The sequence below is a fragment of the Diospyros lotus genome, chromosome 3, assembly GCF_014633365.1.
Source record: "Diospyros lotus cultivar Yz01 chromosome 3, ASM1463336v1, whole genome shotgun sequence".
NCBI lineage: Eukaryota > Viridiplantae > Streptophyta > Magnoliopsida > Ericales > Ebenaceae > Diospyros > Diospyros lotus.
The window spans coordinates 28,733,307-28,753,805 of record NC_068340.1 but is presented as its reverse complement, the minus strand read 5'-3'; the positions used below and the strand labels follow the sequence as shown (position 1 = coordinate 28,753,805).

Here is a 20,499-nt window from a genome sequence, read left to right as displayed (position 1 = left end):
AACTAAATTTTCATATTTTTTGAAATTTTACGTCAATATTCATCAATATCAGTATTTTTGTCAAATTATAGTACCGATATTTCCATCGATATCGATAATTTCAACATTGTCTAACTCAACAGCAAGAACCCATAGAGTCATATATATATATATATAATGTCACGCTTGCCTTTACAAAGTAAATGCAAAATAATACCAATTTTATGTTTTTATACATGATTCTAATTGAGAAATAAGGATAAACTGAATATCTCATATTTAACTTTCCATCTTCTTTTATTGGGAAAATTATTCAATCACACTAGTTTGATAGCATTTTCAAAACATAAAAAGATAGAAAAGAAGAAGAAAAAGAACATGCATGTTAGATCTCCTTTGATCTATCAAAATAATACAGCGGGGGAATTTTTATCACAAGCTATTTTGATAAACTTGTAAATATATAATTATAAATCAATTATGTTATCATATAAAATATAGTGGAAATGGCAAAAAATAACCACTATTCAAATGTAAAATTCGTTTTTAACCTCTTTTAAAAAAAAAAACGTTTATGTACTTTCAAACAAACTAATTACATGAAATAGCCACTTTGTCAGATTTGACCATTATTTATTTAAAAAATTAAAAAAAAAGTTAAATAAACACAATAAAAGTAAAATACTAAAATACCCCTCAACCCCCCCCCCCCATTACTCCTTTCACCCACCCACTTCATCTCCCTCACAAAGCAACCGCCCGCCGCCGCAATGACAGCCACTTGCCGCCGCCGCCGCCGTGATGCCACTCGCCGCCGCCGCTGTAACAGCCACTTGACCCGCCAACATCGATCTCATCTTGGCTAAAAAGGTTAGAAAATGTTTATTTTAATAGTTAGATGCTGGAAATGGTCGCCGACGAAGCTTCGTCGTCGGCGACCATGGAGATCGACCGGGCTTCGTCGCGAACGAAGCCCCACGGTCGGGCTTCGTTCGCGACGAAGCCCGCTGGGTAAAAGCCCGACGGGCTTCGTCAATGGCTTCGTTGCAGACGAAGCCCGATCGGGCTTCGTCTGCAACGAAGCCCCTTCCCTTCCGATCGAGCTTCGTCTGGAAACGAAGCTCGATCGAGCTTCGCTTCCAAACGAAGCCCGTTCGGGCTTCGTCTTGAAGCGAAGCTCGATCGAGCTTCGTGTCCAGACGAAGCTCGATCGGGCTTCCTTGGGTCTTCAATCGAAGCCCGATCGGGCTTCGTCTGTAATCGAAGCCCGATCGGGCGCTTCCTCTCCCTGCAATTGAAGCCCGATAGGGCTTCGTTTGCCGTCTTCAATCGAAGCCCGATCGGGCTTCGTCTGTAATCGAAGCCCGATCGGGCTTCGATTGAAGACGGCAAACGAAGCCCTATCGGGCTTCGATTGCAGGGAGAGGAAGCGCCCGATCGGGCTTCAATTACAGACGAAGCCCGATCGGGCTTCGATTGAAGACCCAAGGAAGCCCGATCGGGCTTCGATTGCAGACAAAGCCCGATCGGGCGCGACTAAGCCCCACACCCAATTGGGCTCCCCCGACTGTTGGGCTATGACACAGCCCGATTATCGTTGCCCAACAAAGCCCAATCAAGTTTGGGTTGCGATGATAGGGTTGGGACAATTGGGCTTTTTCTTCTTTTACTTGTGCTTTTACATGTGCTAAGACAATTGTTGTTTTTGTATTTTTTTTCTTACAGATGGCTGAACAACAAACTACAAAATTTGCTTATGTTCATGCTCACCGAATATTACCCCCCGGAATGCGAGTTACTACTCATTGTGGGATTAAACACCTTGAGGCGATGCGTCGTGCTCTAGACCGATACAAGTTATTGGATAGATTCCTACAGGGCCCATTAGGACATTTCTTGAAGATGCCTTTGTCCCTCCATTTGACTGCACCACAGTTGATATATCATGTTCTACTTAGGGAGGTGACATTTTCGAGTGCCCGCCACGATGAGATGTGGTTCGAGATTGGCGGCACACCATACAGATACGGGAGGCAGGAGTTCATACTTATTAGTGGACTCCGATTTGGGGCTATTGATAGGGAAAGCCTTGAACCGAAACCTATTGAGCCGGAGAGTTTACGTGCTCGACTATTTCCACAACATAAGAAAGGGGTGACTGGAGACGACCTTGAATTACTTATTAGTACCAAAGAGGATATGGTTTCAGAGGATGCCCTGAAACTGATTTACATTGCTGTGGTCGACATGTTTTTGTTGGGCCAGGATGAGCGTGGGCATGTGGATGATTTCTTGTGGACTATGGCCGAGGATTTACAAGCATTTGAGATGTTCCCTTGGGGTACATATGTCTACAGTAAGAGTCAACATTACATCCGGTTGGCCACGAAAGAAAGAAAATTGACTGGTGAAGGTGGGAAGAAAATCAACCTTTATGGTTTTGTATGGGCGTTTCAGGTACTCTTTCCTTATTATAGATGATTTGTCGTACTCATTCCTTATTGTATATGATTTATCTATAGTAACTAAATGTTTGTTTTGTTTTTTAATTTTTATTTTCATTTCTTTTTTTTTTTTTTGTTTTCTACAGTGGTGGTTGATCGAAACGTTCCCATGGATTCAGAATAAATGGGCCGTCAGACCGTCCGAAGCAGACATTCCAAGATGCAGAAAATGACTATCTAAAAAAAGGCCACAGATAAAAAATTACGACGACTGTCTTAGGAAAGAAGTAAGTGTGCAACTTACCTCTAAATTGAGTTTATTTTTAAATCATATCTATCTATATAATACAATTTTGCAGGCACGAGGATCGAGTCCGACTCTTGAACCCACTGATGATGAGAGGGAAACGAATTTTTGGAGATCTTTTAACCCTCAACACTCGGTTGGGGTCGACGTCTATAAATTTGGGGGCGGAGGGGGTGAAAAAGAGGAAGAGAATGACGGGGATGAGGACGAGGGCGGGGATGAGGACGAGGCGGGTATGATACATTTAGATGAGGAGGGAAAGGAAAAGAATGGGGAGGAGAAGGATAAGGAGGAGACAAGATTCCCTGATAGTTCGCACCACGGACAATACGAGACAGGGGTATGATTTTTATTATAATAATGGTTTTAATTTATATTTTTTGTAATTGTTTATATATTTTTTATAGGAGGGAAAGGAGAAGAAGGATAATGAGGAGGCAAGGTTCCCTGACAGTTCACATCACAGACAATACGAGGCAGGGGTATGATTTTTATTATAATAATGATTTTATATTTTTGTAATTGTTTATATATTTTTTGTTTGCCTTTTGTAGATCACCGAGATGCTGAAACAGACTCTAGATATGTTGCGGAGAATAGATGGGGAAATGGGTCAGGTGAGGACACAATTGTTGAGACTAGAGAGGGCGCAGGAATCACTAGAGAGGGGGCAGGCAGCACTATGTGCTCATCTACGCATCCCACATATTTCCCTAGATCGCAGCGATCATGCTCATGAGCAGTCCCAGGGTGGTGATCAGGTAGATCTTGATCATCACGATGAGGAGCAGGCATCTACATCTAGAGTAAGTTCCAAATTTACTTTTATATGTTTTACTTCATTCTAAAATACTATTTTGTAACAGTTAGGTTTTGTTCAGCTACAGGAGGAGGAAGTGGTTAGGGTCGACAGACGACCTATGCGAGATAGATTGTCATCGCAATTTCGTCGGCCACCCTTCACCGATCCAACAAAATATAAAAGGAGAAAGAAGGATGCCGCTTTGGAGGGGTCGGACGTGGACTCGACGCCACCGGTACTAGACCTAATCCCGCCGGACATAGAGACAGTGCCCCCTGAGGGCTATATTGAGTTCATAGGTTCCAATGAAAATATTAGGTAAGTAACAATATTTATATTTTTTCTATTTGCATCAACAATATATTCTTACTTTTATTTTTCTTGGTTGTTGTAGTCTTCACACTGGTTTCATTCTCAACCTAACACCGGATGACCTCCGAAACATAGAGAATGAGGCCAACTGGTTGGAGGGTTACCATATTGATAGTTACATGTGTTGCTTGAGACGTATACAGTCTCGGCGTCAATATGACACAAACTACGCTATCATGTCAACCTCGTTTTTTGTGAGTTTGCACTACTTATTTATTTATTTTTTTTTTTGCATTTAATTTAGTCTATGACAAATATTTTTATTTTATTTTTCAGGCATCCATAGTAAGATTTTGGGAACAGGAGTACGGGGGCAACAGGAGGTTTTTTGCGCCTTCTATCGCATCTATCCCGGAAGAGTGGACCGGTTTCGTCGACGGGCGCACTGATAGGAGTCTCCCTTGGTGGACGGTCGATTATGTAAGTCTTAATTCATTCCATTTAATGATTTATTTATTTATTTCCGTACTACTGACGTATTAAAATAAAATACAGGTGTTGCTCCCTTGTAATGTAGCGAATTCTCACTGGTTTCTCTTAAAGATTTGCTTGAAAGATAGGAGAATTGTCATATATGACTCCAATGCCATGAATGAAGACAGTCGTAAGAGCAGGGTCGAAGCTATACAACCACTTGTGAGCCTCTTACCCATTCTACTAAAGAAAGCTGCATATTATGAACATGTAACCACAACTGCTATGCTAGACAGAGATTGGGAAGTAGAGAATACTGATCCTCAGAAGTTGCCTCAACAACCGGATGGGTAAATTAATTTAAATTATATTACATAGTCAATTTTCATGAAAATATGGTTATGCTACCAATGTGTGTTATGTCTAATACAGGGCCAGCTGCGGGTGCTACGTTATTAAATACGTCGAGGACATACTGAGGCATAATGAGGATCACTGGCAGATGCACCCAACTGTGGATGTCCGTACCCTCCGGAGACAGATTGGAATATTTTTGTATAGACATAGTACGATAGTACGGTAGTATACTTGTAGATTAATAGATTAGAAAATTCTTCGTTTTGTGTTTTTATTTTCATCTAGTTTAAATGTTGTATATATTTTTGTATAAGTATAGCAAATAGCAAATTATGTATTGTTCACTTGATGAAATGTGGTTTGTGGTGTTGTTGAGGGTAAGGGATAAGTGGTTGTGGTGGCAGTATGTTGTTGGGAAGAGAGACTGAGTCTCTAATGTTGTGATGTTGTCATGTTATTCCGTTGTTGGACATAGAGACTGAGTCTCTAATGCAGGTAGGATGACCAAGAAACAGGGGAGACTCTGTCGAAATTTTTAAATCACACTTGTGGGGTAATTTGAAGATCATTACATCATATTGGTCAAATGTTAGTACTTAGAACAATTCATCATGTATTTGTTGTGCATTCTACCTTCAACTAACCCAAACAACGTAACAAGAGATCATTTTAGTGTTAGTGGAAACCATAGATTGAGAGGAAAAAAAAAAAACTTGAAAATGACAAAAGAAATTTTGAAGTTGTTCCTCACACAAAGTGAAAAATAATGACGTTGTTATGATATATACATTTGGGCTTACCCAAATAACATTAAAAGACATCATTTTAGTGCTAATGGAACATACTAATTTGAAAAATAATCAAGAAAAATTAAAAAAATTTATTTTCGAGCTTGGTGGGCCACAAAGCCCGATGGCGGGGTTTTGTGGCCCACAAAGCCCGATTTTTTTTTGATTGAATTTTTTTTTTTTTTTGTAGTTTCCCATTATTTGCCTCAAATAATAATGATTGTTAAGACAATACACTCTAATTTTTGAGCAAGTTTATTATCATAGCATTATTATCTTGATTTGTCCAATTATTAGTACCAATTGTGATCATGTGTTGGTTGGGTTGATGGTAGATGGACATCAAGTGAAAAATAATGACGTTGTTGTGATATATACATTATGGCTTACTCAAATAACATTAAAAGACATCATTTTAGTGCTAATAGAACATACTAATTTGAAGAAAAATCAAGAAAAATTAAAAACTTTCATTTTCGGGCTTGGTGGGCCACAAAGCCCGATGGCCGGGTTTCGTGGGGCCACAAAGCCCGATGGACGGGTTTCGTGGCCCACAAAACCCGATGGCCGGGTTTCGTGGCCCACAAAGCCCGATTTTTTTTTCGATTGAATTTTTTTTTTTTTTTTTTTGTAGTTTCCCACTATTTGCCTCAAATAATAATGATTGTTAAGACAATACACTCTAATTTTTGAGCAAGTTTATTATCATAGCATTATTATCTTGATTTGTCCAATTATTAGTACCAATTGTGATCATGTGTTGGTTGGGTTGATGGTAGATGGACATCAAATGAAAAATAATGACGTTGTTGTGATATATACATTATGGCTTACTCAAATAACATTAAAAGACATCATTTTAGTGCTAATGGAACATATTAATTTGAAGAAAAATCAAGAAAAATTAAAAATTTTCATTTTCGGGCTTGGTGGGCCACAAAGCCCGATGGCCGGGTTTCGTGGGGCCACAAAGCCCGATGGACGGGTTTCGTGGCCCACAAAGCCCGATTTTTTTTTCGATTGAATTTTTTTTTTTTTTTTTTGTAGTTTCCCACTATTTGCCTCAAATAATAATGATTATTAAGACAATACACTCTAATTTTTGAGCAAGTTTATTATCATAGCATTATTATCTTGATTTGTCCAATTATTAGTACCAATTGTGATCATGTGTTGGTTGGGTTGATGGTAGATGGACATCAAGTGAAAAATAATGACGTTGTTGTGATATATACATTATGGCTTACTCAAATAACATTAAAAGACATCATTTTAGTGCTAATGGAACATATTAATTTGAAGAAAAATCAAGAAAAATTAAAAAATTTCATTTTCGGGCTTGGTGGGCCACAAAGCCCGATGGCCGGGTTTCGTGGGGCCACAAAGCCCGATGGCCGGGTTTCGTGGCCCACAAAGCCCGATGGCCGGGTTTCGTGGCCCACAAAACCCGATGGACGGGTTTCGTGGCCCACAAAGCCCGATTTTTTTTTCGATTGAATTTTTTTTTTTTTTGTAGTTTCCCACTATTTGCCTCAAATAATAATGATTGTTAAGACAATACACTCTAATTTTTGAGCAAGTTTATTATCATAGCATTATTATCTTGATTTGTCCAATTATTAGTACCAATTGTGATCATGTGTTGGTTGGGTTGATGGTAGATGGACATCAAGTGAAAAATAATGACGTTGTTGTGATATATACATTATGGCTTACTCAAATAACATTAAAAGACATCATTTTAGTGCTAATGGAACATATTAATTTGAAGAAAAATCAAGAAAAATTAAAAAATTTCATTTTCGGGCTTGGTGGGCCACAAAGCCCGATGGCCGGGTTTAGTGGGGCCACAAAGCCCGATGGCCGGGTTTCGTGGCCCACAAAGCCCGATTTTTTTTTCGATTGAATTTTTTTTTTTTTTTTGTAGTTTCCCACTATTTGCCTCAAATAATAATGATTGTTAAGACAATACACTCTAATTTTTGAGCAAGTTTATTATCATAGCATTATTATCTTGATTTGTCCAATTATTAGTACCAATTGTGATCATGTGTTGTTTGGGTTGATGGTAGATGGACATCAAGTGAAAAATAATGACGTTGTTGTGATATATACATTATGGCTTACTCAAATAACATTAAAAGACATCATTTTAGTGCTAATGGAACATATTAATTTGAAGAAAAATCAAGAAAAATTAAAAAATTTCATTTTCGGGCTTGGTGGGCCACAAAGCCTGATGGCCGGGTTTCGTGGGGCCACAAAGCCCGATGGACGGGTTTCGTGGCCCACAAAGCCCGATTTTTTTTTCGATTGAATTTTTTTTTTTTTTTTGTAGTTTCCCACTATTTGCCTCAAATAATAATGATTGTTAAGACAAAACACTCTAATTTTTGAGTAAGTTTATTATCATAGCATTATTATCTTGATTTGTCCAATTATTAGTACCAATTGTGATCATGTGTTGGTTGTGTTGATGGTAGATGGACATCCTCACACAAAGTGAAAAATAATGACGTTGTTGTGATATATACATTCTGGTTTACTCAAATAACATTAAAAGACATCATTTTAGTGCTAATAGAACATACTAATTTGAAGAAAAATCAAAAAAAATTAAAAAATTTCATTTTCGGACTTGGTGGGCCACAAAGCCCGATGGCCGGGTTTCGTAGGCCACAAAGCCCGATGGCCGGGTTTTGTGGCCAACAAAACCCGATTGCCGGGTTTTGTGGCCAACAAAACCCGATGGCCGATTTTTTTTTTTTAAATTGAATTTTGTTTTGAAGATGGTCCCAGTAGTAGTATCAAATAATAGTGATTGTTAAGAAATTACACTCTAATTTTTTAGTATTATCATTGCATCATCTTGGTCCAATGTTGTTAGTAATTCATATATCAAAAAAATTTAGCAAAGTGTCCCTTGTTTTTAGGCCATTGAAACTGCATTATATACTCAGTTCTCTACTCAACAATATACTACAATACAAGCTGTTAATCATTAATTATGAGTTTAGATGAAAGAAACTAAAAGATTACGAATATGAATAAATCCCAATTTCAAATATTAATGTAAAAAATAATATTCATTACTGAACTCCCAACAAGAAGAGATTTGATTGATGTTGTCATCCTTTTTGTATCGTGCCAGTGATTTTTGAGCATTACTGAAACAAAAAAGATATATGGTCAGAAAAAATTCCATTAACACTTTGCGAATAAAAAACATGTTTTTTTTTTTTTTCACAAACGATCTAACAACTATTGATAATATATGTGATAACGTTTGTGATAACATTATATCATACCTGAATGAGTTAATGCCTATTGATTGTTTTCTTCATTGATAATATTATCATCACCTGGAATTGACAATTGTACAGGGCACCGACGACGAGTGTGTCCAGCCTCTTTGCAAATGCTGCATTTCCGGCTTGCCCTTGCAGAGGCCCTAGCAGCGCCCCTGGATTCTGGAGTAGTGGCTGTGCTCGACTCTCCAATTGAGGAAGTCCATTCATTAGGGCAACCAAGACTATTGTGTCCTAGGTCACCGCATTTTCCACATTTTTTTCTTCGACGAGCTTCCCCCATGGAAGGAATCCGACCATTTCTCGGTCTACCCGGTTGTCTTCTTTGCACAGGTGGGAGTATAACCATCTGTCTGACGTACGCTGGAAGAATCCAAGCAGCCTTGTTAGGGAGAGGATTGATGGGAGGTGCATATGCACGTCTGACCCAATCTGCGGTGTAATATGAATGACAAAGCATATGGTAGTGCACCCTCATGAAACTGTCGCATAAGGCAAAGAAACACATAGTGTTAACATATCACACTAAATTACGAACATAAGACGCAAATAAAAGTCAAACCATGATACCTGCTAACAGCAATTGCATGAAGACATGGCATTTGATCAATGTCCCACTTGCGACAACTACATGTACTCGCAACAATGTCAACTATCCCATCGCCTTCCTTTGCATGTTGCACGAGGTATTTGTTCCCTTGTATTACAGGAACTACACGACATCCTCGATCTAATGTTTTGGCATGCGCCAAATTGACATGTGCCACTGCAGCGGAGGTCACAATGGTTTCGAGTCTGGCAGCTGCAGCACGCCTATCACTAAACCATTTCTGAAGCATATGTCTCAAAAATTCATGTGCACTTGTTATAGGCAACCGACGTGCTTTCATCATGCATTTATTGAGAGACTCGGCAATGTTGGTGGTCATCATGGAATATCTTCTTCTTGGACAATATGCTCGTGACCACTTTTCCGGTCTTGCTTCCATCAATGTCAGATGAGTCTGAGGATGCATCGATTGTATTTCTGCCAAGTATGTATCACACTCTATTGTGGTGTAGCTGTATGCTGCAAGGTAGAATGCAGTCATCACATCTTTTCGTTGTCTACAACGTTTCTTCAAGTTTTGCTTAAGGTGGAAGAAACAAAAGACATGTGGGACAGAAGGGAAGACACGACTCATCGCATTTGCAATGCTTTGGTGACGATCAGAAACAATGACTAAATCTTCTCGCACTCCGATAGCCTCTCTCAATTTTGTCAAAAACCATATCCATGATCTGTCAGACTCACCATCTCCAAATCCAAAAGCGATGGGATAAATCATTTCCTCCCCATCTTTGCAAGTGGCAACGAATATCACCCCTTTGTGTTCACCTTTCAAATGTGTGGCATCAACGGCAACAACCGGTCTTATGTAAGACTGGAAACCATGAAGGCAAGCTCCGAGTGCAAAAAATGAATATAAAAAACAATTATTTTCATCTGTCTCTATTGCCGTGATGCTGCCAGGATTTGTTTCTTTTAACATGTGAAAATATGAGGGTAGTTGCTGATATGATTCATCCGCATTACCATAAGTAAGTATCTTTGCATGTTGTAAAGACCTCCAAGCTTTAGTATACATAATCTGCACACCATGTTGCTCCAACAACTCCCCCATTAGCATTCTAGGTGTATATTCACTACTTGTCACTCTTTCAGAGAACAAACTTCCGATGACAATAGCCTTCACACTTCGAAAATGTGAATCGTAGACATCCGGAGTACACGTGTGACTCGGCATAAATTTCACCACATGCCAAAACGAACAACCAGGTCTGCATCTTGCACGAAGCATAAATTTGCAGTTCACATCCTTGCAACCAGCCTCAAATCGAATTGTGCACGAACATCTGACTCGATAGTCCATCTTCACATCAACACAATATTGTCCAAATGCCAAAATTAGTTCCTGTTTACTTCTAAAGAGTGCACCCATGTGTAAAAGATCACCCTGGTATGGAATTGACACTTCGGGTCTTGTTTCCTCAATTGCATAATTTTCTACACCAGGAACAATCCAGTTTCTTTGTAAATGGTTGTCCTCAAATTGTGAACCTGAAAATCTTACTTCTGGGTACTCCGGACTCACTCCTCTTTCATCATCACCACTATCACTATTATCACCATCGCTATCGTCACTATTATCATCAGTTTCATTATCACAATCATCATTCGTGTCTGGAGCGTCATCTGACAAACCGTCCATACCATATGTACCAAAATCATCATTTTGTAGTGGACTATGTGCAGATGTAAATGGAACGGCACCTGAATCTTGATTACCACCACTACGTAGGTTACAAACTCCAACATCTTTACAAATCATATCAACATACATCACTTTATATTTTCTGTCATCGCACATAATAAACCTGACACCGTAGTCGTCCTTGATAGGGAACTTGGTAGCTGGAAGTTCATTTGAGTGTTCCGTTACAAAATGAATGGTGATGTCGTATCTTGTTTTATCAATTCCTGTCACCGTGTACACAATCTCAACCAATTGAGTAAAAGTCGTATTTTTGTAGATTCCCGCACACATCCTATTACCCCCAATATACTTATTATCATTCCATTCCCCGTTCCACACGATAACCAACTGCACTAAATCCATTGCTGTAAGATTGAAAGGAGGAAAAAATTAGTCTCACCATTACCATGGATGTAACGGATCCACACACACCCAAATCGGGTTAATTTCCTCATTAAACCAAGTCATAACTATAAGTAAGTAAGTTTATTTGCTTTTTGAGATTTGTATTTTATTTTCTTTTTCTAAAGAGTTGATTTGTACAATTAAACATGATTTTTGACTTATAAACCAACAACCAAGTCATGATAATTTTTCATATGTAGTTTAAGAAAAATATTTACAAATTTTATGAAAAATATTGGAGAATTTTAACATAACACATTTAGGCACAAATGCTTAAGAAGTGAAATTTTGTTAAATAATATGATAAAATTAAATATATTATATTAAATTATATTATTTTACACTCATATATAATATTAAATTATTTAACAAAATATTCATATTATTTTAAAAATAATATATATAATCGTGCTTGTGGGCTACAAAAATCATAATCGGGCTTAGTGGGGTAACAAAGCCCTATCGGGCTTAGTGGGGAAACAAAGACCTATCGGGCTTAGTTTGGGAACAAAGCCCTATCGGGTTTTGTTCCCCCACTAAGACCCATCGGGCTTTGTTCCCCCACTAAGCCCGATCAACTGTTATCGCCCACAAAACTCGTTAACGATGTGCAGTTTTGATTTTTTTTTTTTTTCACCCAAATTAGTGCAGATTTGGAATGATATGTATCAAAATATGTCCTCCCAACAACTACAATCATTCTACACAACCTTAATAAGCAATGTGAACACAAAAATTATTTTAAAAAAATTAAATAAATACAAATCGAATAAATACCTTGAGATTGGGTTTGGAGAGAAATAAACTTGTTGAATGGGACTTCAGTGAGGTCGCTGTAATTGATAAAGAAGATTGAATGACCCAACAAGCAAAAAGATTGAATGTATGAAGAATGACTAAGTTTGGATAGTTTGACAATGAAAAGATAGAGAGTAACGTGAATTTTGGAAGAAGAGAGAGAAGAAAGGTTATATGAAAGAGATAAGGGTATTTTGGTAAATGAGACTAATAACAGTAGGGTTTTTTATTTTAAAATTTCATTAAGGGTATTTTTGGTATCTTACATAAAAGTGGCTATAGAGTGTAATTAGTTTGTTTGAATAGTTAAAAACGTTTATTTTCTATGAAAAGTACAAAAACGATTTTATACATTTGACTTGGCCCAATGTGAATTCAGCCCTAAAATATATCATTGCCCTAAAAAGGTTTGATCTTATGTCCCCACGATTTGGGAGAAACTCCAACCTTTTACTTCTCATTCACAGCATATATATGTATATATGTATGTATGTATGTATGTATGTATGTATATATCTATCTGTCTGTGCGCACACACACACACACAGAGGCAACAATACAATCATCCAACCAACATGCCCCAAGGAGGAAATGACCCAATAAATTCACCAAATAATTTATATTTACGAAATTCTCTCTCAGCCACAAGGGCGTGTCCTACCCTTTTGCATAACACGGACTACCAAACTTCTAGAACCATAAATGCTGTAGTCATTACAATTACAGAAGGCATGCTCTACATAAATAATGTTCACAAGCACAAGAATACATCGACAAAACCCAAATCACACTCGTTACCATTTCGCAACCGATACATAATCCAAGTTCAATGTGGCATTCCAACTCACTTGTCAATCCACCAAGAACATCCCCAAAAGACAAGCAACTGGGTTCAGATGCAGGGAAGTTACATGCGCTTAACAACATTAATACTATTACAAACACAATATCGGGCCTCAAACCACTGTGGAGGAGAGTCTAATCTGCCCGGTCCTCTGATGAAGACTTGGATGCATCTCTTGGGGCCGGTGCTTCCTCTAAACAACTTTGAGTGTCATCACTCAACACTCCATTTGTCATTTTCTCCACTTCTTCTTGGGTATGGATGTGGATCTTGGACACCACATTGCAAAATTCACTGCAGAAAAAGCAGGAAAGTGCAGCCAAATCAACCGACCAAATCCGATATATCACATAATAAAGCAGATAAAAACAGTTTTGGTTAATTTTAGCTGGCTAATTGGCCCTTCTTTTTACTCGGGGATTCACATTTTGAGTCATAAATTCCTGAAGGCAGTTCGTCACATCAAAGAAACAAATAAAAATTTAGATTAATTAGTTTGAGGAAAAGTGAACATAACTGAATTCTTCTAGTTCTAGGAGAGATGGTAAAAGTTTCTTTCCCTCTTTTTTATCCTCCCACATTGATATGCCTCATTTGTGTGTTTTTTTCTTAACAAAATTGTCACTACTTTGACCTCTTCAAGAAGCCAGATGCTTCAAAAAGTTCTTGGATTTATACTTTTCTTAAATACACGGGCATGTAAAGTAAACAAGGTATGTGGAAAACTCACCTAAAGTCATACAGTTCATTACACAACAATGACTTACTAATTCTAAGGACAAATGATAAAAGGAATGTACCACGCTCTTGTTCCTTAGCCATAATTTCTTTCATATACGTGAATAGAAATTGGCAAGAACAAAGGCCACTATGCACCGCTTGCCGCCTCCTCCTTCCTTTTAGTCCTTTATATATACTTTGAAAAAAGGATGCAATGTGATATTACTATTTGGCAAAAAGACATTAGATCGTTCTGCAGTAAGTAGTGTGTGTGTGTGTGTTTTAATAATTATCCAATTAAACCATAAGTGTTATTAACATTAATGGAAGAACAGCCATTCTTCTAGAGCTATACGTCATCTATCACCCAACACACTTTGATTATGCAAGTTGTGCCACGAGAGGGGTAAAAACCAGAATACCAGAATTAAGTTAACAAGAGAAGCACTTACTGCCATGGGTCATCCCCAACAACCACCATATCATTCTCTCTATCGGTATAAACAATTCTCCATCCTTTATCAGGATCTCTTAAAAGGCCTTCCATGGAAAAGAGTCTCTCTAGCTCAATCAGCAAGTCGTCATAGCCATTAAGTCTTGAAAGATCAACTGCTCTTCCCACCAAGCTGCCTTGTTTGTGGGCCTTCAGCCAGTGTATTTCATCAGTCAGAATGAGTTGATGGAAGGAATATTGAAGTACAGTGTGGTATAAAGCTAACCTTTATACAGCTCCGCTTATTGTAAATTTGTGAGTTTGGAGTTTCATAAGTCAGGGAAAAGCCAAATAGTTTACAGCCAGCCATGGTGTTGCTCGAAGCATCATCTTTTCTAGTTTTGAAATTTTCCATTGGAGAGCGAGGAGCACCTATCATTCCATGCAACGGTTTGTTATGTAGATTTGGAGTTCCAACTTCATCTTGAGGAACCCCACTTCGAATGGAAGACCCACTGAATGCAACATTCTCCCCTGAGAAGTTCGTTATCTGGGAAAGGATTAAAGGTTCTTGTCCTGCTTTGCATATGTCATTGTAAGGAGAACATATTTTTCTAACACCTTTTAAAGCTAATGGGTAGAAAGTAGGTTTAGGTCTTTGACAAATGTCGAAAATGTTGCAACCAGGGTCTGGACTTCCACAAGCACCAAGGTTGAAATCAGTTTTCCCAGTCAGGGATCTCAAAGAGCAGATTTCTTGACCTTGCAAGACCTTCGGAAATTGACTGGATTCCACAAAGCCTTTACAAGGGGTAGGCTGCTTACTATTCATAAAATCACTAAAATTTGCCTTCCCAGTTCCATTTGATACAAGAGTTTGATGGGCAACGGATTGCATCCCAAAATTCAGTAGACGCTTCACTTTATCACATCCGTAGAGAGGTGATAGTGAACTTGCATTTTCTTGACCTTGCAAGACCTTAGAGGATCTTACAGATTCCCCGAAGTCCAATGGCCCACCCTTTCCTACAAGCAAAATCAGCCCCTAAGATCCATGAATTGTTAATATGCACAAAAAAAAGCACCTTGCACTATATTGGAAAGTTGGTACCGGTATTATGGTTATCAGGTGGGGTAGCCTGCAGAACTGTCCGGAGTCTCTTCAGCCTTGGGAAGGGCTGGATGCTCAATGGTTGGAGAGAAACAGAAGGATCAATTTCCCACGGAGAAACCCGCTCTTGATGTTCACTTACTATGTCATCCCATCTGACCTGTCGGATAATTCATGCGATTGGAGGAATCAAGTACAAGATATTGAAGAACTTGAGTTATTAAATTTTTATTACTAAACAGCAGAAAACCATAGACAAATATTAAGTATCATCAAAGCAGTTTCTGTTGTGGACATCTAAACAGTATCTCCAAGACCAAAAATCAGACAACAATTCAGACATTTTGGTGGTCTCCTGGCGGGGGGGAGAGAGAGAGGGTAAGGTGCCATATCATTTTACATGAAAGGTATTAGTTTTAGGAAATTCATTAGCAAGCATACTCAATAGAAGAGTATGATTGCAAACCAGTGATTCGACCTGAGTTGTGCATCTGTCTTGTGGAAATCACACGAAGAAAGATTATTCTTAATCCTCAGCTAGTACGAGGAAAATTGACAAACATTTTCCAGACTTCGCAGAAACACATACACAAAATACATAATATCCAACAATGATAAAAAAACGTAATCACCATATATTTGAAGAATAATTACTGGTATTTGAACATGCAAACACATCATAAAAAACTAGAACAAGGACAAAATGGGGTGTGTATTCTTTTTTTTTTTATTTTTGGTAAGCAATGGGGTGTATATTTCAAGACAGAAAAAAAGTCATAGAAGGCTTGTACCATCAAGCATCGCCATTTTGAGTTAGGCCATCTATAGGAATCTAAATCAGATATCCCTGTCACCACACCTGTGCACCTGCAATCAAGAAGGAATAAGTTCATATCTTAGAAGAGAAACCTCATTAGAAGGGAAACCGAACCAATTATTTTATCAAATCAGATAGACCGTTTGTCAGGAGAATCATCAACATCAAATTTCATTCTGAATCTGGTCCCCATGGGTATCTGATTGGTGATGCTTCTGATAAATCGTTGATAAGGGATGACAAAATCTGCATTGCTGACCCTGCATTCCAGAATTTTGGACAAATTACAATCCTCTCTCATCTATGCAAATATACATTTAAAAAAAAACACATAAAAACAAGTTATCAATGACATGAGATTAATGTCATCCATGTCTGTGCGCAAATAGTTTCTAATTGCCAAATATTAAAAATTGAGACAGTTTCATATTCTATATGGATAATGTACATGAATGGAAATTGCAGCCAGGCTGAAATATAAGGTGTTGTTCATCAATTCAATCAAAGGAACTAAGATCCCATTTGGATTGAAGGAGTAGAAGAAAATATAAATGATTAGGTTGTTTGGGTTATCTTTTAGGAAGAGGTAAGTTAACAGAAGAATTAGCAAGAATAAGAGGTACAGTTACTTCAAGCATTTTCACTTTTCCTTCATTTGTTTCCAAGTTTGGGAGAAAATGAAATGTTTTCTGTTTCAATATTTTTAATTTCAATTCCAGTCCAATTTTTATAAGATAATTACAAAATTGTATTCATAATCTACTAATTTACCTTGATCACTTATTTTCTCTCATAATATTTTTCCTCTCAGACAAGATGAAAGAAATGCATCATTCACTACAAATGCCTTCACTTTTCTTGCGTTTCCTTCAATTCCTTGTATAGTTTATACTTCCATTCACTTCCCAACACTTCAATCTAAACACAATATAAATGGTAGTTAATGCTGCAAATTGATGATACTTTTTGTCTTTGATTTTTTTCAGTACTGCTTCCATGTCCAACTTCTTATAAGGTCCACAGTCCTGCAGTCTGATTACCCACCCAAGAATTTTGAGACACAGGTAACAAAGAAAGCAAATTGAAAGATTATCTTGAATCAAATCTCCCACAAAATAGAGGCATAGACTTATCCATATATAGCTGTACCGTCCATTTTATGATAAACGAAGTGTTTACATCAGTAAGGTATGATATTCACATGTTAACAAAATAATTATATGCTCTAATATCATGTTGGATAAGTAAGAGATAATGCTTGCTGGATACCTTGGGCTGCAAAAAACATGAAATGATCTTTTGTTGGAAACAGAATTAGCCACAAGCGAAAGAATGTATTGATAATTCTGATTACTAAGAACTGAATGAGGAAGACTATTTCTGGGTCGAACAGCTCTTCTAATACCCAATCTCAGCTCTCCACCTTCACCCCTGTTGTGAAAATCACATGATTAAAAAGCTTTAGCATATAAAATGGAATTTTTCTTCTTTTTTGGCATATAATTTACTCCAGATCAAGTTTTAAGAACCTCTGCATTTTGGAATAAGCATATATACCTCAAGAAAAGAACTGCATCACCCGAAACAAGATTCTTTTGGCTCACAAAAGTACTCCATCCTGTAGTGAGCAGATGCCTCCTTGGCTGACCTGAAAAATTGGCATTAAACACTATGAACTTTCCCTTCATCTCACCACAATGCAGAAGTCTATGACTACCTCTATAAATGTGACGGAACCTCCACTCCACTCCATGCAGATCTTTAGCAAGAAGCTCCTGAGAAGGTCTTTGCTGTTTATAGTCCTAGAACATAAACAGTACCACCTAGTGTATGAGAAATCTAGCGCAGGTTATCCAACTACTAAAAATAAGAAAATATAGCAAAGAAAGAAAACCACACCAGAGGTGGGAAACAGTCTTCAGCGGCTCGACGAGGAACAGAGAATCCACCATGGATGCTTGTATCAGAGGCTGTAAGTGTCTTGCAGAACATTTGTGGAGTTTTTGAGGGTGTCACACCCCCCTCCTCATCCAATACCAATTCCCCATAGCCTTTGCTCTCTAAATTCAGAACTTCTAACTACACAAGACCCGGCAAACGACATTATCAACAGAGAAATTTAAGCTGCCTCCTACTAGAAACGGAAATCATAAAAGCAAAATATAATCCAAAAGCAACGACTTAAAGAAGTCCCTAAGAATGGAACACAATCAAAATAACAATCCCCCAACCCCCTCCCCCCTACCAAAAAAAAAAAGTTAAAAAGGAAAAATTGAAAAAATGCAAAATAGGAGGAGAATTAAAGATAACAATTTCCTCGAGTAAATAATAAGCCAATACCAAGAATTTAAATGCCAATTAGTTGCAGCAGTAGTACCAACAGGCAAGCATACCTCGGGTAGAGGGAGTAGAGTCAATTGTGTATAGACCTCATCATTCTCCTTGTTAGCCTGTTTCAAGAATGGTTTCTGTTTATTAGGGGGCAAATTGAACCAAGATAGGAAATTGGGGTAAGGAGCAAACCCAGAAGGCCTCTTGCACAGAAAGCCATAACATTCAACGTAAAAGGAGGAATTCAAATCCCAATACTCACAAGCAGTTGAACATCCATAACCCTGCAGAAGATATGGGATTGAAGCTCAAAATTGACCGCTCCCCGGGCCAGAAAAGGCGAGGAAATGGCGAACTGTTCCAAGTGGCCTTGCGGGAAGTAGACAACCACATTCCCTTTCTTGGGCAGGGTGGTAAGTGGGCCAGCGCAAGCATGCCAAAGCTCCAAGTAAATTGAAGAAGAATCAGGCGGCGAAGAGGAATTTGAAGAAGACATGGGTGAATTCGAAGAGGACAAAAAACAAACACCATGGCTGCAACCCCCATTTGCGCATGCATTCTTCGCCACCTCACCGACGTCATAGTTGAGATCAATTTCCATGAAAACTAAAAGAATATAGCAAAATGAACGAGATTAAGAGATTTGAAGAGAGAAGAGGGAGCAAATTCAATTCAAAGGAAGAAGAAAGCCATGGTAAGAAAGGAGGCAAAAGAGTTGGAGAAAAGGGGGAGGCGTCAAACAATAAGAAGAAGAAGAAGAAGAAGAAGAAGAAGAAGAAGAAAGAACTCAAAGTATATATGTTTCCTTGCCCATTTGCAGGTGTGAGAAGAGGGAGCAGAAGCAACAACAGACATTGACAATTGTGAAGCGAGCACTGAAACAAAAAAGCAGAAAAAGCCAATGCGTTAGTGCTCCTCTTCTTGGCTTAACCCTGTCGAGATGGAGAGGGAGGCTAAGGCAGTCACCCACAACACACACTCGTCCATTTTCCACTCACAAAATCATTAAATTAAATCAATCACCCATGATTTGATTTTGTAGCAAGTGTTCCCAATTATACTGTTTCCAACATGAATTATTATTATTATTATTATTATTATTCATCCAAAGTTAAAATTCTCTAACATTCTTTCAAACTTTATAATTTTGGAGATTTCTTTCTCTTATCATTTTTATCTATGATTGATAATTTTCTTTGATGTTATTTTTAAATTAAAAATTTTAAATTTATATACTAAAAAATAACCTGGATGTCTTAATTAATTTTACATAATTATACATAATTTTATTATTATAAATAATTAAAAATAAATATATCAATCTTACTCTTTTAAGTAGAGAGAAATGACACCAATTGATGATTTGAGAAGGAAAAACAAAGAAAAAAAAATATAAGAAGATATATCTATTAACCCTAATTAATTAATCTCTAAAACGAATCAAAATCTCAATTTATACCCAAAAAAGTATAAAATCTAAGGCTGCGTTCTCTTTGTTGTTTTCAGTCCGTTTTAAATTTTTAATTTTTTAAAATATTAAAAATATATTTATTTTACTATTTTTAAAAACATATTTTCAAAAATAAAAAAAAATTTGTAAAAAGAGCTCAAAACAATATTTTGTTGTTTTGGATGTTTTAAACCAAAACACACTAAAAACAACCCCCATACCCAATTTCACACAACATATCTCTTGTCTCTATTCTTTTTTTTCTCCTCTCTTCATTTCATTCTCAAACTACCATCAACTACGCCCCGTCACCGCCTTCACCGTCGTCACTTACTCCTCTTTTCTCCCTCATCCTCCATTGCCAACGACCACATGAAGCTAGTGATGATAGCTTGATGATATTGATGGGTAAGCAACATCTACTACCATGGCGAGGGTAAGAAAAGACGGCCATGGCATAGCAATAAAAATCGATGGCGACGATGCACGAGGCATGGTTGATCAAACATGGCAAAGACGCTC

The 20,499-nt window shown here is 37.7% G+C and overlaps 3 protein-coding genes across 3 annotated transcripts; 2 read left to right on the top strand and 1 right to left on the bottom strand.

Moving 5' to 3' along the window:
* The first annotated feature begins 886 nt into the window (after nt 1-886).
* Nucleotides 887-2,656, top strand: LOC127796910 (uncharacterized). Its single transcript, XM_052329315.1, has 4 exons — nt 887-990; nt 1,400-1,598; nt 1,705-2,436; nt 2,570-2,656. The coding sequence occupies exons 1-4, from the start codon at nt 887-889 to the stop codon at nt 2,654-2,656; spliced, it is 1,122 nt and encodes a 373-aa protein (XP_052185275.1).
* Nucleotides 2,657-2,662: 6 nt separating this feature from the next.
* LOC127796909 (uncharacterized) lies at nt 2,663-4,901 on the top strand. Its single transcript, XM_052329314.1, has 9 exons — nt 2,663-2,710; nt 2,783-3,070; nt 3,138-3,212; nt 3,285-3,536; nt 3,612-3,850; nt 3,927-4,098; nt 4,181-4,324; nt 4,448-4,668; nt 4,751-4,901. Exons 2-9 carry the CDS (start codon nt 2,966-2,968, stop codon nt 4,899-4,901), a joined length of 1,359 nt encoding a protein of 452 aa, XP_052185274.1. The 5' UTR covers nt 2,663-2,710; nt 2,783-2,965.
* Nucleotides 4,902-12,875: 7,974 nt separating this feature from the next.
* Nucleotides 12,876-19,536, bottom strand: LOC127798088 (auxin response factor 4-like). Its single transcript, XM_052331397.1, has 12 exons — nt 18,790-19,536; nt 18,590-18,646; nt 18,096-18,275; nt 17,914-17,998; nt 17,754-17,844; nt 17,466-17,627; nt 16,337-16,456; nt 16,171-16,246; nt 15,380-15,539; nt 14,555-15,294; nt 14,288-14,478; nt 12,876-13,409 (listed from the first exon to the last, which is right to left on the bottom strand). Exons 1-12 carry the CDS (start codon nt 19,126-19,128, stop codon nt 13,250-13,252), a joined length of 2,361 nt encoding a protein of 786 aa, XP_052187357.1. The 5' UTR covers nt 19,129-19,536; the 3' UTR covers nt 12,876-13,249.
* Between the last annotated feature and the right edge of the window lie 963 nt (nt 19,537-20,499).

What these genes read in the sequence shown, in the direction of transcription:
- LOC127796909 (XM_052329314.1), top strand. Translation starts at nt 2,966, where the DNA reads ATGATACATTTAGATGAGGAGGGAAAGGAAAAGAATGGGGAGGAGAAG. An exon ending in AGCAGGCATCTACATCTAGA is followed by an intron (nt 3,537 to 3,611) that starts GTAAGTTCCAAA and finishes GGTTTTGTTCAG; the next exon opens with CTACAGGAGGAGGAAGTGGT. An exon ending in GGTTCCAATGAAAATATTAG is followed by an intron (nt 3,851 to 3,926) that starts GTAAGTAACAAT and finishes TGGTTGTTGTAG; the next exon opens with TCTTCACACTGGTTTCATTC.
- LOC127798088 (XM_052331397.1), bottom strand. Translation starts at nt 19,128, where the DNA reads ATGGAAATTGATCTCAACTATGACGTCGGTGAGGTGGCGAAGAATGCA. An exon ending in GTTCCGTCACATTTATAGAG is followed by an intron (nt 17,845 to 17,913) that starts GTAGTCATAGAC and finishes CCAATTTTTCAG; the next exon opens with GTCAGCCAAGGAGGCATCTG. An exon ending in CAAAATGGCGATGCTTGATG is followed by an intron (nt 15,540 to 16,170) that starts GTACAAGCCTTC and finishes ATTATCCGACAG; the next exon opens with GTCAGATGGGATGACATAGT.
- LOC127796910 (XM_052329315.1), top strand. Translation starts at nt 887, where the DNA reads ATGGTCGCCGACGAAGCTTCGTCGTCGGCGACCATGGAGATCGACCGG. An exon ending in TTCGCGACGAAGCCCGCTGG is followed by an intron (nt 991 to 1,399) that starts GTAAAAGCCCGA and finishes CTTCGATTGCAG; the next exon opens with GGAGAGGAAGCGCCCGATCG. An exon ending in GTTTTGTATGGGCGTTTCAG is followed by an intron (nt 2,437 to 2,569) that starts GTACTCTTTCCT and finishes TGTTTTCTACAG; the next exon opens with TGGTGGTTGATCGAAACGTT.